The sequence below is a fragment of the Neofelis nebulosa genome, chromosome 2 (assembly GCF_028018385.1).
Source record: "Neofelis nebulosa isolate mNeoNeb1 chromosome 2, mNeoNeb1.pri, whole genome shotgun sequence".
Classification (NCBI taxonomy): domain Eukaryota; kingdom Metazoa; phylum Chordata; class Mammalia; order Carnivora; family Felidae; genus Neofelis; species Neofelis nebulosa.
Window position 1 is genome coordinate 121,851,015 of NC_080783.1, and position 17,529 is coordinate 121,868,543.

At 49.1% G+C, this 17,529-nt stretch overlaps 1 protein-coding gene and 1 long non-coding RNA gene across 3 annotated transcripts; both read left to right on the plus strand.

Moving 5' to 3' along the window:
• The first annotated feature begins 200 nt into the window (after positions 1-200).
• TRIM45 (tripartite motif containing 45) lies at positions 201-8,587 on the plus strand. Of its 2 annotated transcripts, none has more exons than XM_058716072.1 (6): positions 201-1,026; positions 2,695-3,428; positions 4,705-4,834; positions 5,413-5,527; positions 7,301-7,461; positions 8,320-8,587. In XM_058716072.1, the coding sequence occupies exons 1-6, from the start codon at positions 539-541 to the stop codon at positions 8,396-8,398; spliced, it is 1,707 nt and encodes a 568-aa protein (XP_058572055.1). In that variant the 5' UTR covers positions 201-538; the 3' UTR covers positions 8,399-8,587. The 2 variants fall into 2 exon arrangements, with proteins under 2 accessions (XP_058572055.1, XP_058572054.1); XM_058716071.1 differs by having other exon boundaries at positions 203-1,026; positions 7,335-7,461.
• Positions 8,588-9,936: 1,349 nt separating this feature from the next.
• On the plus strand, positions 9,937-12,961 carry LOC131504101 (uncharacterized). The gene is made up of 2 exons (XR_009257774.1): positions 9,937-10,447; positions 12,681-12,961. It is a non-coding gene; the product is annotated as an uncharacterized LOC131504101 (long non-coding RNA).
• The last annotated feature ends 4,568 nt before the right edge of the window (positions 12,962-17,529 follow it).

Genomic DNA, 17,529 nt, shown 5'->3' on the forward strand with positions numbered 1-17,529 from the left:
GCGGCCGCCGAGAAGCCGGCCGGACTCGCAGTTCCTTTGCCAGCCGTGTGCGGTCCGCGAAGGGCCGGGTCGAGGGAAGGAGCGGGAGCCCCCCCCTCCCCACCTCATCACGCGGGGGCGGGGGAGGCGCTTGTCGCGTGTCGGGCGCAGGACCCTTGGGGCCGGAGGGGGCGCCGGGACGCGGGAGGGGGGCGGGTAGTGGAGGAAGTGAGAGGTGCAGGGGTCCAGGAGTTGGCATCAGGACCAGCTCAGGATTTAGACCTGGAAGTGCTTCCGGGGCGGAGGACTTGGGGGGCAGAGGAGGGCGTGGGTGCGTCTGGTATGGGATGCCATGGAAAGGAGGGGACCCTCCTAAATAGATCCGTGGGTGGTTCCTTTGACTCTTCTATCATTTTGCCCTTTGCTTTGCCGAAGAGAGAGTCCCCATGGTCTCTGCTCAAATTCTGGAAACTTTCTCTTTGGGTGGGCTTAATCACCTACTACTTTATTATAGAACTACCCAGAGCCTTTCCTGATACTGGGCACAAACGTGGGGAATATGTCAGAAAACAGGAAGCCGCTGCTGGGCTTCGTGGGCAAACTTCCCAGTGGGACTGCGCTTGGGAACTCAGGCAAGACTCACTGCCCTTTGTGCATGGGGCTTTTCAAAGCCCCCAGGCTCTTGCCTTGTTTGCACACAGTTTGCACCACGTGTCTGGAGCAGCTGGAACCCTACTCGGTAGTGGACATCCGAGGGGGCGACTCTGACACAAGCTCTGAGGGGTCAATATTCCAGGAACTCAAGCCACCCAGTCTGCAGCCCCAGATCGGCATCCTCTGTCCGGTATGTGACACTCAGGTGGACCTGCCCATGGGTGGAGTGAAGGCTTTAACCATAGACCACCTGGCCATGAATGACGTGATGCTGGAGAGTCTTCGTGGGGAAGGCCAGGGCCTGGTGTGTGACCTGTGCAGCGACAGGGAAGTGGAGAAGAGATGTCAGACCTGCAGAGCCAACCTCTGCCACTTCTGCTGCCAGGCTCATAGGTAAAGATGGGATACCCCACCTGGTGTAGCTTAAGAGCAGAATTTAAAAAAAAAAAAAAAAAAAAAAAAAGTGGTGTCAAGCCAGAAATCCCTTGTGAAGAGATGGGAAGGAAAGCGCTCTCAAGTGCCATGTAAGGTCAAACAGCAATATATGCTGTGATAAATACTCTAGGATAGTAGTTAACTCCTGCACCCTTACATAATACCTGTAGTAATAGTGGAATCAAAGGTTTGCATAGTCCTTTTGCGGTTTGGGAAGCACATTCACAGTTTCCTTGGGTCATTAATCGCTTTTTGTATAAGGGATAATGGTAGTGGGTGCTGGCTAAACAGAAGAATATAAGAGCATAGCCCCTGGCCTTGATCTCATTTGATGCCTTGCCGCTCTTATAGAAAAGCAGGCACTGTTTTCACTCCCATTTATTATTTGAGGAAACTGAAGCTCAACACTGTGATTTGCCAAGGTCCGCCAGCTGGGAAGGAGTGCGTAACAGAACCGAATTTTACATCTAGGGCTTCTGGCTGCATTCTGTGCTCTTTCTGCTAATCCACGCTGCCCTCCAAACAGTATAAGGTGCTATTTGGCGGCGCCCCACCTCAGCCTTTGCCTTGTACTACCTAGAGTCACTCTGGAGCTTGGTGAGGTGGGCCGGTAGGTGCTTGTTGGGGTGCAGATTTAGGTCTTTCGTGGCATTTGGTGAAGTTTGCCACATGGATCACTCTTTGTCCCTTGTCCACCTTCTCCCCCATTCCAGGGCATCAGAATAGAAAATAGCCATGATTTTAGGATTAGCTTAAAATAGTTTCTAAATTCTGCCTTCCATTTGTTTTCTGGTCTCACCCACAGAACAAGTTAGTAGTCTTCAGTCTATTTTTAACTGGTAATTATGACTGCCTTGCTGCCAGTCAAACAGCTGATGCTGTTTTCTCTACAGCCATGTTTCTGGTGCCAGAATAGGCATGTAAGCTCCAAGTTGATATAATGCTAACTGGGGGGATCGCTCAACAGTCATCAGGTTTTCTAGAGATTTCCTTGAAACTCCAGAAGGCTACAAAAAAGGGGAATTAAGAGAAGTGTGATCCTACTGACCGTTGATTTCACTCTTTCTAATAATTTCGATGACTCGAGGAAAATTCTAGCTTGCTGCTTTGGGGTGATGGAGGCGCTGGTCATGGAAATGCTTTACCGAAATCTTAGGGAGACTTAATGTCATGGCCAGCCAGACACTTTTTAATTGCCTAGGGTGTGCTGCTGTGTCCTCTTGCATAGTTTCTGTCTCCTGGTGCTGGGTTACCACCATGCTCTCACCTCTAGCTTGCTGAAGGAGCAGGCCATGGCTGTTGTTGAAACTTGCCAAATTCACTCTTCGGAGAAAGTTCCAGGACATAGCCTTAGTGTCGCAACCTTTGGCAGAGTCCCGTTCCAGGCCAGAGAGCCCTAGTCCACTATCACTTTATTCAATATAGTAGCCCTTTCAAGTAGGTACTATCCCCCCTGGGACAGATGAGGAACTGGAATCAGGGAGGACCCTGTGGTTAGTAAGAGGTTAGAGCAAGGGACCGAATTCAGGTTTCTTTGACTTCAGCACCCATGCTTTTGAAACTGCCCGACTGTTTCCCAACTGAATTGTCCCCTAATGTCCCCATCCTGGCTCTGTTTGCCCCTAGGCGGCAGAAGAAAACAACTTACCACACGGTGGTGGACCTAAAAGATTTGAAAGGCTACAGCAGGATCGGGAAGCCCATTCTGTGTCCCGTGCACCCAGCAGAGGAGCTGAGACTGTTCTGTGAGCTCTGTGACCGGCCCGTGTGCCGGGACTGCGTGGTGGGCGAGCACCGGGAGCACCCCTATGACTTCGCCAGCAACGTTATCCACAAGCACGGGGACTCCGTGCGGGAGCTTCTCAGAGGCACCCAGCCCCACGTGGAGGCCCTGGAGGAAGCCCTGGCACAGATCACAGAGATGAACAGTGCCCTCCAGAAGCGAGTGGAGGCTGTGGCAGCTGACGTGCGAACGTTCTCCGAGGGTTACGTCAAGGCCATTGAGGAGCACCGGGACAGGCTGCTGAAGCAGCTGGAAGACATCCGGGTCCAGAAGGAAAACTCCCTGCAGCTGCAGAAGGCACAGCTCGAGCAGCTGCTGGCGGACATGCGGACGGGCGTGGAGTTCACTGAGCACCTGCTGACCAGTGGCTCGGACTTGGAGATCCTCATCACCAAGGGGGTGGTAGTGGAACGGCTCACGAAGCTGAACAAAGTTGAATATAGTGCCCATCCTGGAGTAAACGATAAGATACGCTTCTCTCCTCAGCAGAGAGCAGGCCGGTGCCGTGGCTATGAAGTTTATGGAACCATCAATACGAAAGAGGTCGATCCAGCTAAATGTGTCCTTCAAGGAGAAGGTAGGAAGGCATTTGAGAGGGCAGTGGATGGGGACATGGTGTTGAAAGAGGTACGGCTTTTTCAGCCGGGGCCTTCATCCAGCTAGGAAGAGCTTCCTCCTGACTGGTTTACCAAGGGAGAGAGCCATACCGGTCCGAAGGACAGTGACCCCTCCCTTGCCGTTTCTTTCTGTTTCGTTCTGGTCAGGGTACGGTGCGTAGCCCATACAGGGGTGAGGCTTGACCCTTTTCCAGTTGAGCAAAGTAGTAACTAGCAAGGACCTCAAGGAGCGTGCTATTTCTATCAGATGACAGAGGAGCCCGTGCCCGTAGAAGACAACAGGATAGGCCAGGGTGAAATCCTGCCTGCTTGGAGAGGAGACTGGCAGGCCCCAGAGTACTTGGATCTGGTTCTGAAGAGAGTTTCGGAGGAGTGAGGAAGACAGGGTTATAATGTACTTTCTTCTATGCCCTTTGTGGTTCATGTAAGTCACATCTCAGCATTGAAAAGATTATGATAGGCATTCCATTCAGTAGGGGGAGAAACAATTTCTTTTGCCCATTCTGTCCCTAAAGGAGGCATGTCATTCAAACATATAGTTTAGAGATCGGTCCTGACAGCAAGACGGTACCGTAGGGGCAGGCTGACTCTGGCGCGGGAATTCTTAACTGTTTGGAGGTCACAGATCCCTTTGAGAATGATCTCTCCCCAAGGAACAGCTATTACTTTGGGCACACCATTTCAGGAGATTCTTAGACCCTTCATAAGCCTCTCCAAAGACCACATGGTAGTTCATGAACCGCAGGTTAAGAAGCCCTGTTGCACCTGCTGGACCAGAGGCTGTAGCTACTGAATATTCCCCGCAGCATGCTGGCAGGAGGGCCGAAGATTCGAAGCTGATTAACCGACCCCCCTGCCTGTTCCAGCATGATCCACAGCTCAGGGAGAGCGGTTTGGGGGCTACTACCTTCTCTCACAGGGTCTAGAACTTCTCTTTGAATACGTAGGTTTGTCCTTAGGATTAGCTCCCTTAGGGCTGAGGTTCAGGTTCAGGATCCTGCGTGATCCAAGAGCAGCTACTGGCTGAGAGACAACCAGGCTCGCCAGGAGGGAGTGCCAAGAAGTATGCTCTAGGGGAAAGAGCCAGAAGAGAAGAAAAAGGAAGCAGGGCCATCACAGTAAACAGGAAGCACAACTGTTTGTTCTAAAGAGAAAAGGCGAGATGGTGTCTGATCTGGGGATGCAGTCACCAATGGTTGGCCTTTGAGATGAGGACGGAGTGTTTATCTTCTGCAGATCTCCACAGAGCCCGGGAGAAACAGACAGCCTCTTTCACCCTGCTTTGCAAGGATGCAGCAGGAGAGAGCATGGGCAGGGGAGGAGACAGCGTGCACGTCGCTGTAGTCCCCAAAGATAAGAAAGACAGGTTTGTATTACACAGTCAGGTGTCAGGGGTCATAGGGGGTGATGAAACTGGAAACTTGAGCCCTTCCCAGTAGTGATATAACTGCGTGGTTAGATCCCACTCCCCTGACGCTGTTAAAAAATGTGATATGACCTTTTGGAGCAGATGTGTTTTCTTGTGTGGGTTTTATGCCAGTACTCAATGCTCTGCCCCGCAGATTGTCTGAAAAATATTCTGTGTTGGACTGAATGGCCCCCTTCTCAAAATTCAGCCCCACTTTGCTACTACATTGTGCTGGGAGTGTATTTTTATGTCTCTGGAATCAGGAGAGAGGAGAGAGCGGGAGGGTACAACAGAAACCCCTCAAAGAACACAGTAACGCTTTCAAGGAACTCATCTGTACATCAGGTTGGATCAGCATTTATGCCGCTTCCCCTCTGCTGTAAAATTAATTTCTGAGACCAGTGGAAGAAGTGTCCTGCTGGGGGATATTTCAAATTAATATCGGGTTGAATGGTGTAGAGTTTACACCCTAAAGTAGCGGGCAGTTGCGGCCGGCTTGTGAGAGTGAGTGGTTATTGAACTCCATGTGCATTCAGTCCGGTCAGAACGCTGGTACAAGATAACAAGGATGGGACGTACTATGTCTCCTATACTCCCAAGGAGCCTGGCATCTATACCGTGTTGGTCTGCGTCAAAGAGCAGCATGTGCAGGTAAGTGAGTGGGACCCACGTGTGTGCCTCCCTGGGCTCCTTTCCCCTTGGCTCCTCTGGCTTCTACCATCTCAGGACGTGGGGACATGTCTCATAGGATCAGCTGTATGGAGGGGCCTAATAGAATTCTCTTTTTTACTCTGTTCACATTAGAAATGACCCAGACTTTGCTACTTTTAGCCTTACTAAAGGATGCTGGTGACCAGAAGAACTCTATCCCTACTGTACCTCCTGGCAGTTAGGCTTGCCTTTCATCATTCTCCCAGTTGGAGACTTCTTGACTTGGGAAAGATACCTCAGTCACAGTGGGCAATCTGCCTGGGAACAAGTATACACATTCAAGCAATATAATCTAGCTCGGGATTTTCCAGCTTTCTTCGGACTGTGACCAGACGTACTGGAACTTACTGTAACGCAGTTTGGGAGAGTTAGGCCCTGTCCCCTCAACTGACCAGTCTTCTCTCTGCCTGGCCATCTGCCCGCGTCACTCTTTCCATACGTGCTTAGCCATTACCAGGGTTACCACACGACCTCCGCAGCAAGGATAACACCTTCTGGTTTAGAGATTACAAATTTTTAAAAATTGGGCAATACTCAGCATGTCCAACAGAATCTCAAGTAGTCACAGGTGTTCCCCGACCAGAAAGCAATACTGACAGGGACAATAAAATACCATAGTGTCGTGATATGTTGGGCTTGTGGCGTATGCACCAGGAAGACTCCTATTCAGCAGCCACTTCCTGCCTGTCTGATTACGGCACGCTGGGGTGGGCCAGGTCCCTTTGCAGACATTCTCACACCTTTCTTCCAAACCGTTCAGGCATAGCGATCATCGTCCACTCGGACTGAGAAACAAACTTGCTGAAATACACAGTCCCTGTATAGCAGGATCAGAATTTGAACCCATTTCTTTGAACTCTGGTTTGTTTTTTAAAACAGAGCATAAACTAGGGGCGCCTGGGTGGCTCTGTCGGTTAAGTGACTGACTTCATCTCAGGTCATGATCTCACGGTCTGTGAGTTTGAGCCCTGTGTTGGGCTTGGTGCTGACAGCTTGGAGCCTGGAGCCTGCTTCGGATTCTGTGTCTCCCTCTCTTTCTGCCCCTCTCCCCCTCCCCACTCTGTCTCTCTTTCAAAAATAAATAAAGATTAAAATAGATCATATACTCTTTAAGGGAAGAGAGATGGAACATTTGAAAGGCTTCTAAGGTGCCACACTCCTCTGCTTGGTGCTTTTGCAGACAGTACGGTTCCCACTCAGGGACAGGCACGTAAGCAACACTTATTAAATATTTGTGGTCTAACGTAGGACAGAAACTGGAGAGTGGAAGTTGTCCTTGAAGGGGCAGGTAGGAGAGTTTCTAATTTGAGAATTATTCACCTTTCTCCCTTGCCTGTATCCTCATAGACCTAGACTAAGCGGATGGGTAAATGGATATGTCCAGGGGGGACGGGTGGAAGGAAGGGAGTGACGGCCCAGCCTCGGGGTTGCGGCACACCAACACCCCTCCGGGACGGAGAAGACCATGACATCCGTGACGCAGGAGCACAGATTGGGTTTACTCGTGTATCAGGTGGGCCACGTGCCAGAAGGGCCACACACATTCCTTGACTCTCACTGCATTTGTACCTGGCGCCGTCCAGCTGAGCACCCAGCTAGTTACCGTCCCTAGTCTGTTTCCCTGCCGTGGTCCCTGTCCTCCACGGCCAGGCCCTGGGACTTACACCGCATTTAGCACATGTGACGCTCAGCACACCCCTGTTGACTCATAAGGTGCTGTTCTCTGCTCTTGGTCTAAACACTGAAGGGCTCACCATTCACTGTGACCGTGAGGAAAAGGCATCGCTCACACACAGGCGTGTTTCACTGCTGCACGTTCTGTTCCAGCGGAGGCCAGAAAACGGCTCGCTGTGCCTGTGGAGGCACCATGCCAGGTAAGGAGGCTCGCTCTCCAAGTCCTGCCCCTGTGGGCCTGTCTCCCAGCAGTGGGGGTCACCTACCGCACAGCAACTAGGTTTAGGATGTTCAGACATAGGCTTTCTTGCTGGGAATATCATCTGTGCCTGTAAATATACCACACTTCTAGAAGTTTCACTTAACACTTCTTTATTCTGAAAAGTGAAATCGTAAGCTGAAAAGTTCGGAGTTCTTTTAGTTTTGATACAGTTCGCCAATCTTATGAGCCCTGTGCTCCTCCCCAGCACATTCGATTTCCATCTGTACCCTTTCCCGCAGCCTGGCACTTAAAAACTATAAGTCCACTCTGTTCCTTTTAAAACCTTAAAGAAATTCCAAGCAAGGCAGGGATGGGGAGAAGGTCTGGCTCTTTCCTTGGGGGTAGGGGCATCAGCTCAGGCAAGAGATCTAATTATTTCTTTTAAAGTATTCTACTGTGTTTGTGCTCTGATGGTGGGCCTTAAGATGGGCTCAGGCACCGTTTTGCATAAACACTACAGGAACTACGTTCTTTTTTACTTCTGCCACTCTTCCCTTCTCTCTTATTTCAATTCTTTTTCAGTGAAAATCCAAACCAGCTCATCTCCTTGAGTTAGCAGAACGTTAAAACAACACTCTTCTTAGAACTTCGGCTAACTGACAGTCTTAACTGACTGTCTTCAGCCCTCGGGAGCCCTCCTGCTACGGAGGCGACAGTTTGTTCTCCTCACCGGGTTCTTACTAAACGTTTTCACATCCATGAGTCTAAACGTTGCCAGAAGCTTTAGTTTCCCTGGTGAACTTCTGGACTTCACTCTAATGGCTGTCTTCTGTCTCCTCTCTGAACCACCATGCAGGTGGGTACCTGGGCTGTGGCCACGGACACAAAGGTCACCCAGGCCGCCCGCACTGGTCATGCTGCGGGAAGTTTGCTGAGAAGTCGGAATGCACATGGACAGGTGGGGAGAGTGCACCGAGGAGTCTACTCAGGACCGTAGCCCTCTGATGCTTTCCTGGCTACGCGGTCAGCTTGTCCGAGCGGTGCCCAGCCTTCAGATGACCAGAGGACCCCAGACATTAATTCTGAAGAATCTGTTAGAATAAAACAAAGTGCCTTGTCTTATACTCTCGAGTTCCAAGTCCTTTTTTGTCAGTTCCTCACTGATCATATGTGTGGATGGCTGAGCACAAGGGACCAGCACATTTCTCTTCGTGGTGATTGGCAGTGTTCGCTCTTTTGTACGGGAACCAAGGGATCTGTGCAGTTGGAACTTCTATCATGGGGATGTTTAGTTCCTTACTTTTTTTGTTTTTGTTTTTAATGTTTGTTTATTTTTGAGAGAAAGAGAGACAAGGTGTGAGTGGGAGAGGGGCGGAGAGAGAGAGGGAGACACAGAATCTGAAGCAGGCTCCAGGCTCTGAGCTGTCCACACAGATCCCGAGGCAGGGCTCGAACCCACGAACCACGATACCATGACCTGAGCTGAAGTTGGACGCTTAACCAACTGAGCCACCCAGGCGCCCCTAGTTCCTTGCTTTTGAATGCGTAACTCTTTTACTTCTCCCTGAGCCACATTTTTGCTATTTTCATCAAGGAATGAAAGCCTTTCATCGTATCCACTTTTTGCTAGCACACTCTACATGGATTATAATGTGGTCTTGCCGTTCAGGTGGAAGTCCCGGCTGGACCTGTACACCACGCTCATCTCGTACTCATAAGCCTGGATTACTCTTTGGTCAAGGCCATACAAGTAGTAGGAACAGTGTTGAAATACCACCTCATAAATTTATTGCAGTTCTACTCACGCCAGGCAATCTTGATACGTTCATCCTCCTCACATCCCTCAGCCCTTTGTCATTTAGAGAGGAGTCTTCACTTTTGTCCGAAAAGCTAGGGAGTTAACTAGAAGCTTTGAGTCCTAGAGTGCACCTGCTTAGCTGTCAGAGAATTCTTGGAAGAGGAAGCACACAGTGCCAGTGCCTCATCCCTGCCCAGGGCTTCACTGTATATATTTGGTGTTTCTCTTGATTTCTTATGTGGCTCTTGATTTCTTATGTGGCAAAAACTCAGCATGTATTAAGTATAATTTCTGAAATCGGCACCGCAAGATCCATTAAGAAGTAGGTGACTCATTTGAGCAGTGAATTGGGTCAGGCAAAGGAAGTGAAATTAGCGGATGAAACACACGACTGTCAGGTCATCATGGAACGCGTTCATTTCCTCCTTAGGGCTCACAGATAGGAGCTACATCGGAGCCGTAAATCCGAAGGTGTTCACTATATTCTCATCCTTTTCTGGGAAGATTCCCCTCCATGCTCTCTAACCCACATCTGGTCTTCCCAGAAGACACTGATGGCCCCATGACCCTCATGAAGTGTTAGCTACTTGCTTTTCCTCACTCCTTCCAACTGCTCCAACCAGAGCTCAGGTAGGTGTCCTGTTAGCTCATCATTGCTGCTTTCGGATCAGTGCTTCTCAGCCAGGCGTGATCTTGGGGACATTTGTCCTTGCTACAACGGGGGCTGGTGCTCGCTCCTAGCATCTATTGGGTAGAAGTCAGGAACTGCTCAGTTTAGGACAGCTTTCTGCAACAAGGAAATATCCAGTCCAAACTGTTAATGGGCCGCTGTTGAGAAGCCCTGTTCCTGGCCATTACCGCTTTTTTTTAAAAAGTGGCCCGCCTTAAAGCTGATGCCTTTCTATAACTGACTGCCCCTCCGTGGTTCAGCATCTACACAGCCCCACGTCCCTCCTCGTTCCTTGAAGATTTTAGCACCCAGCTTGTTGCCGCTGCAGAACCAGAGTAATTCAGTATCCACACAGCCTTCTTAATTCCATGACCCGTTCTCTGTTCTTGTTCCCCCTACCTCAGCCATACAGTCGGTCACCCCCCGGACCTGGCTGGATTCCAACTGCACCGTCTGCAGAGTTTGAATTTCCAGCCTCCTACGACCACAAGCTCCCATCTCTCTGGCTCACCCGCTGTAATAATCTGACTCTGCTCGGGGACCCACAACGCAGTGCCTCCACGTGCTTCCCACCATTCCCCTCCTGCCCCCACGTGCCTTCCTTCATCCTCTCTCCGCTTAGATTCTCCAGACCATCATTACAACCTCTCCTGCCTGTGGGTCTCCCTGTCATTCATGACAAAGCCCCCGCTTGGATCCGACTCTCCACCCAACCCTGCAGAAATGATCCTGGAGAAAAACACAAGAACACGAGGACTAGCCTCACTTTAAATCCACGATCACTAATTTCAGTGGGCCCTTAGCATCGCCCAATTGCCTGACGACATCTCTCTAGTCTGTTCGCTCCCCCACCCTGAAAAGATGAAATTATTTCTTACTTTCTTCTCAAACTCCCCTTTCTACCCAACTTCCCCTCCCCACTCATGACCCGGCCTCCTATTTCACCAAGAAAACCAAAGGATTCAGAAGAGAATCCCCTACCTTCCCACCACATCTACGCATCTGCTGGCATTCGTATCAAAAGCAAACCTCTATACACGTGGGGTCTGTACTAGACCCCATTCCATCTCTCCAACCCAGGAACCTTGCTCCCAGAACTCCCCACTCTGCTCACTGCTCATTTCAGAAAAGAAACATGCTACAGTATTCCTCCGCCCCACTCTCCAAACAACAGGTTTCCCTTGATTTTTGTATTAGTCTGTTGGGGCTGCCATGACCAAAACCCACAGACTGTGGGGCTCAAACAACAGAAATTTCTTTCTCCCATTTCTGGAGGCTGGAAATCCAAGATGGAGGCCCTTCTCCTTGGCTTGCAGATGACTGCTGCCTTGCCTCCATGCAGATACGTACATCCCTCGTGTCTCCTCCTCTTCTTATAAGGACACCGGTCCTACTGAATTAGGGCCTGTACTTCTCACCCCATTTGACCTCAGTTATTTCCTTAAAGGCCCTGTCCCCAAATACTGTCACACTGAGGATTAGGGCTTCAACCTATGAATGGTGGGGTGGGGGTGGGGGTGGGGACAAAATTCAGTCCATCAAATCTTTCATTACCCTGACAACCGCTCCATTTTTCTGCTTCCCTTTTTAAAAACCTCGAAAATAATTGTTGTTTGCTATCCCTGCTTGTCCTTGCACCCTCTCTTAGATCTAACCCAGTCAGCCCTTCTTCCTCACCACTCCACTGAAAACACTTATCAAGGTCCCCAGTAATGTCCACATTATGGAACCCAATGATCAGTTTCCAATGTTTCCATCAACAGCATGTAACACAGCTGATCACTTTCCCCTCCTTGAAACGTTCTCTTCCCTTGGTTCCCGTGGCATCATTCTCCTTAATCGTCCATCTCACTGACTTTCCCTGACTTTTCATCTTTGCTAGTTCCTCCTCGTCTCCCCAGGCCCTACACATTGGACAGCCCAAAGGATCCGTTCTTGCATTTCCATTTCTTCCCCCTCCCTTGGCTATCTCATCCCCTGCTGACTTTAAATACCATTTAGATACTGGTAACTCCTATGTTTATCTCCTGCTCCAAATTCCAAAGGGTTATATCCAGTGGCTCACCCCTCTACTTGGATGTATCACAGGCACCTCAAATTCCAGATGTCCACAGCAGAACCCCTAGTTTCCAGTTCTCGCTTCCCACCTGCCTACACTACCAACCTGCTTCTCCTGCAGTCTGTTCCGCCTCTTTAAAAGGAAAGCCCCAATCCATGCTTACAGGCGGTAGAGCCCATGGCCCTGCAAACATGCTTGATTCCCCTCTCGAGCACCATATCCAATCCATGGGCGAGTCCTTTTGGCTGTCCCTTCAAAATATACCCCGGAGCACTGCTACTGTCCTGGTGTAAGACACCAAGATTCCTCCCTTGCCTTCCTCCCCTACTCATCTCCCTGCTTTCAACCCCCACCCCCTCCTGGGGCCTGTTCTCCCCTCAGGAGTCAGAGGGGTCCTTCTGAAATACCTCGGATTATGTCACTCTTCTGCTCAACACCCGCCAATGGCCTCCCATCTTACTCAGGACAAAGCCAGCGTTTACAGCGGCCTCTAAGAGCCTGCACCCCAGCTCCCTGCTCTTGTCTCATTTCCTACCCTCATCCTTCCGTCTCTCTATTCCAGCCAGACCCACCTGCCCCGGGCTCCTCAAACTCTCCAAGTAGTCTGTCTAGCAGCCTTTACAATCACTGCCCCTCCATCTGGAGTGCTCTTCTCACAGACACTTAATGATTCACTCTCTTTCTCCTCAGGTTTCTGCTCCTGTGTCAAACATCGCATCGGAGCGGTCTCTAGCTACCTTGGATAAGATAGCATCTCCCCACCCCAGGACTCTGTATCACCCTTATTCGGCTTCCTCACCACCTCACACACATACTCTACTTGTTTAATGTCTGTTCTCTCATATGACACTCGGCTCTGTGAAGACAGGGACTTGACATTATCGATTATATTGTCCCCATGTAGGACAGTTCCTGGCACACAGGAGAGGCTTAATCATTTTGTTGAATAAATAAAGGTATCATTTGGTACACGTTTTAGTTTGGATCTCCTTGGTATCTGTTTCTACAAGCCACACTGCCCTTCCCCCAAACTCCAATATTTGTCATGTAACCAAATCCCACTTGGAAAAAAAATCTCAGCCTTCTCTCAACCCTGCTCTATAAATTATATGCACCTTAGGAACCAGCCTTGAATTTTCCAATTACCTCAGACATCCAGGGAATAGCTTTGCCATGAAGAAGCCTGTTGTATTACATCATTTTTCCCTGTGTGTCTTTTAATGAATCAGATTTCAGAACTCAGGATAAAAAGCTTACCATTTATTTCAGTTGGGAAAAGGGTTTGGTAATTGTATAACTCTACTATAGATGAAATTATATTGCAACAGAAATTTTCTAGGAGACATCCAGGTTCCGGCAAGTGCCCTCGCCTTTAAGCAATATTAATAGTAACAATTCTGAAACAAATAGCATGACAGTTTGTGTGGGAGGTGGGGGGGCGGGGGTGGTGGCCTGTTCATTGGCCTGCGATACAATGGAGTCTAAACTCAATTCAGTTGCCCTGCCGGCAAAGTTAAGAGTAATCTGCAGAGCCCAAGATCCCCAAGGTGAGGACAAAAAGAAGTCTGAGGATTTAGGAATTGTCCCCAGTGTAACAAAGTGCTTCAGAAATCACTCTGGAGTTGTGAGCGCTGAAGCACCAACCAGGTGCAGCGTTATGATGTAAATTTGATCTGTGGTTTACTGGTAAGTAAAACGAGGGCCTCTGTCCCGTGGGACGCCGTAACAGGATAAACACGTTGGCTGCCTTAGATCATGAACACACACGTATACCTGTCAGCCCACCCACTCCAATCGCTAAAAAGCAACTGTCACTCAGCTTTCCTCCAGAGGATGTATCTCTGCCAAGTTTGTCTCAAGAGGTGGTTGGGTAAAGCGAATGCCAACTGACGCAGAATACAGAAAGACGCATTTCACTCGGCCTTGTTAGCATCCACATATGGATTTCAATTCCGTCATCACTTCCCTAGGCTTGCCTGACCAGTTCCTGTCCTAGCTCCTTGCTCTAAACCCTCCCAGCTACTACCGCTCTCCACTGCACATCACTGTCCCTTCACAGCCGTATGTGATGTGATTAATGCCCTCCCCTGTGAGACTGTAAGCCTCAGGGAGGACAGGGACTGTGTTGGCTTTTGCTTGCCCTTTTACTTTCAATGCCCGGCAATGCCTGGCACATTTCATGTATATTTTTGAATGTATGAAGGACTTAGCAGTGGAAATAGTCTCCCCATCCTACCTTTTATACCTAATCTCTACCTACACTCAGATTAGCTAAGGATTCTGGGTAAAAAAGGACTCAAGCTAGTAAAGAGGTCATGTGACTGCAGGTCTGTCTCCCCTGTTTGCCCCCTAGGGGCCAGGCCCTAGGGGCCATTTCCTTCTCCATCCTGACCGATGGACTCTTGTGGCACTTTGTGCTATAAGGGATCCTAATTTCATGTTTATTTCTGCAAGCATTTTCTTCTAGGTTACATGCTTAGGAATTCCAAGTTCTCATTATCATTCTTTGTGCCTGCAGCTATGCTTTTTACATTCCTCCTGCCTTTTCTCAGCGCTAGATGCTAGATGGCAAATAGCAGTGCGATATCCCACTTTGTAAACCCAATTCTCTCAAGGCATCATGGTCAACATCAAGATTCCAGACAACCACAGAGGTCATACGGGACACCGGTGACTCCATGATTGTCCTATTAGTAGGGAAGACTCTGGCTTCGCCTTTGAGCCTTGGTGCAGGCCACTTCATTGGGCAAGAGAGAGAATCAGAGAGTAAACAAGTCAGAGTTCGTGTATAGCAATTCTAAGTCACACACACGAAACTGCTAGGGAAAAGGGTCATATTCCACAAAGATATCATCCTACCTATTGCTGGTCATAACGACTGCATGGCAACAGGAGCTCTTGGTGGGATCTTCAGAGTCGTTGGTGGGATTTTTAAAGGGTTCAGGATTCCGTCCAGCCATGGCATGCGCAATGCCCCCTTTTAAGATCAACGCTGCTAAAGAGAAGTCAAACTGTAAAGCTCCCATGAAGTCACATCTGTCACATAAGAAATACCTTGTAAGTTGGGTGCTCAGCAGTGTTGCCCTTTGGTGACAGATACTCACCATCTGGCTTTCAGCTGCACCCATGCTCCTGTTTTACTCTCACTCCCAGACCTGGTCCCACAGTGGTAACACTAGCACTTGTACGACACTTCCACGGTTTACAAAGCATTTAGTACACCGTTCTGTCCTTGCCCGAGTCTGGTAAGGTAGGCAGGCAGCCGTAAGAAGATAATCTGGCAGTAGGGGTGTCACATACGGAAGTCTGGTTGACACTGGCAGAACCCCAATTCGATCACTAGTATGGGATGCTGCCTGTTCCTAGAGGGTGTGCAGACCCATCATGTCATGCCCAGGCCTTAAGAAACTGACTCACAGTGACTAAAATCAATGTGGACCTGAGAGACACCAGAATGCTACTTAACATTAATCACGAGAAGTTTCTACTCCAGGACTAGGATGTAAGAATGCATGGTTTGGGGGGCACCCGGGGGGCTCAGTTGGTTAAGCATCCGACTTTGGCTCAGGCCACGGTCTCATGCTTCATGGGTTTGAGCCTTGGGTCAGGCTCAGTGCTGACAGTTCAGAACCTGGAGCCTGCTTTGGGTTCTGTCGGTCTCTCTGCCCCTCCCCCACTTATGCTCTGTGTCTCTCAAAAATAAATAAATATTAAGAAAAAAAAAAGAATGCATGGTTTGGTATATTCCATCCCGTTGAAACAACATTCCAACTTTTTCTGCGTCTACTTCATGCCAATAGCATCTCATTAGTATAGAAATACTTACCCAGGACATAATTATATGGCTTTGCTAGCTTAGAATCACAAGGGACACTACAGAAACTGGTTAAAGTATCAGACGGGATCTTACAGATTACATGTCAGCGGGCTCTGAATACCTGAAGATTGTATGTTATAATCCCTGCATCCATCTCCAAACTAAAGCAAAAATGCTTGGCCCTTGGGGCGCCTGGGCGGCTCAGTCAAACCTCTGACTCTTCATTTTGGCTCAGGTCACGACCTCATGGTTCGTGAGATAGGGCCCTGCGTCAGGATCTACACGGTCAGCCTGCTTGGGATTCTCTCTCCCTCCCTGTCTCTCGGCCCCTCTCCAGCTCATGCCTGTGCACGCGCTCTCTCTCAAATGTGTGAATCGCAAAGCTAACAGTGCCTCTGTCCTAAACAGTGCTTGGAATGCATTGTGTTCCTCTAACAGGCCTCTCACTGACACAACTGCCTTCCATTTAGTCAGATGGGTTACAGCATATGTATTAGTTACTAAATTCCCAGTGGCACATAATGAGATTAATCCATACACCTTACAGATGACAGAGCTGGGGCGCCCAAGGAATCTGTAACTGGCCCAATATCAGACAATCAGCAGAGAGAGGAGCGGGGCTCTATGCATTCTCGCCGGCCTGGGAGCCATTGTTACTGGGGACTGTATCTTTGCCTTGGTGTGTTGAACTTTTAACAAAACCTGCAAGAAAGGGCAATCTTACTTCCTACATTTCCTGATCTCATCAGGGACCTCACTTTAGTTGCTGAGTTCTGAAAATAATACTCACCTTACAAACAGGGCAACCAAAGTGCAGAGAAGTTAATGATCTTGTACAAGGTTTATGCCCCCAGCTAAGACGAACCTGGAACTTGACTCAAGACTAAGTTCTACACCAGAATGCTTCCTACCAGGCTGTGCTGTTTTTGCCTTTGTAGGCTTTTAGTCCTTGTCCTCAGCACCGTTGCTTACCCAGGCTCGGGTGCCTTGGTCCATACTGTGGCTGGGTTAACAAAGGGCTTCATCTCCTAACTCTAATTTAAATGAGGGCAATAGTTCTATCTAGGACAACCACAACCCTTTCTAACAGAAATTACCAGATGTGTTTTGGAAATGATTGCTAATGGGAAGAAGGAAACATGGAGAGTCTCTCCAAGTATAAAAGTATCACGAGTTTGTGCTAGATTACTCACTGCTATATGAACAACCCCAAAATCTCAGTGGCTTAAAAAAATACTATTTTCTGATCCTGTGACAATCCAGTGTGGGTGAGGGGGGCGGGTAGGGGCACACATGGGGAAGACTTTGTTCCATTGAGGAAGTGACACTTGCTAGTCTGCCGAAAGGGTCCATGGGCCAGAAGTAGGCCAAGAATCCCTGACCTAGTGGCTTCTCTAGGACTCTGTAGGTGTCCATCAGTTCCTTGCATCTGGTGGGGCAACGAGGGAAGAAACAGCTTGATGAATCATTGAAGCTTGAGAGGGAGGTAAGAAATGACCCACATCCCTTCTCTCCTCATTCCATTGTCTAGAACTCAGTAATACGGGCCCCTGTGACTGCAGTGAAGACTGGGAAATGTGGTCTCTCTGGGTGTCCGGGAAGAAGAGGCTGAGTGAGCACACAGCATTATCTTTGCTACAGTGTCAGGCACACATTTATCGGGTTAAACCAACCGTCACACAAATACTAAAGGATATGATGGCAGAAATACTAACATGATCT

What these genes read in the sequence shown, in the direction of transcription:
- TRIM45 (XM_058716071.1), top strand. Translation starts at nt 539, where the DNA reads ATGTCAGAAAACAGGAAGCCGCTGCTGGGCTTCGTGGGCAAACTTCCC. An exon ending in TTCTGCTGCCAGGCTCATAG is followed by an intron (nt 1,027 to 2,694) that starts GTAAAGATGGGA and finishes GTTTGCCCCTAG; the next exon opens with GCGGCAGAAGAAAACAACTT. An exon ending in ATGTGTCCTTCAAGGAGAAG is followed by an intron (nt 3,429 to 4,704) that starts GTAGGAAGGCAT and finishes TATCTTCTGCAG; the next exon opens with ATCTCCACAGAGCCCGGGAG.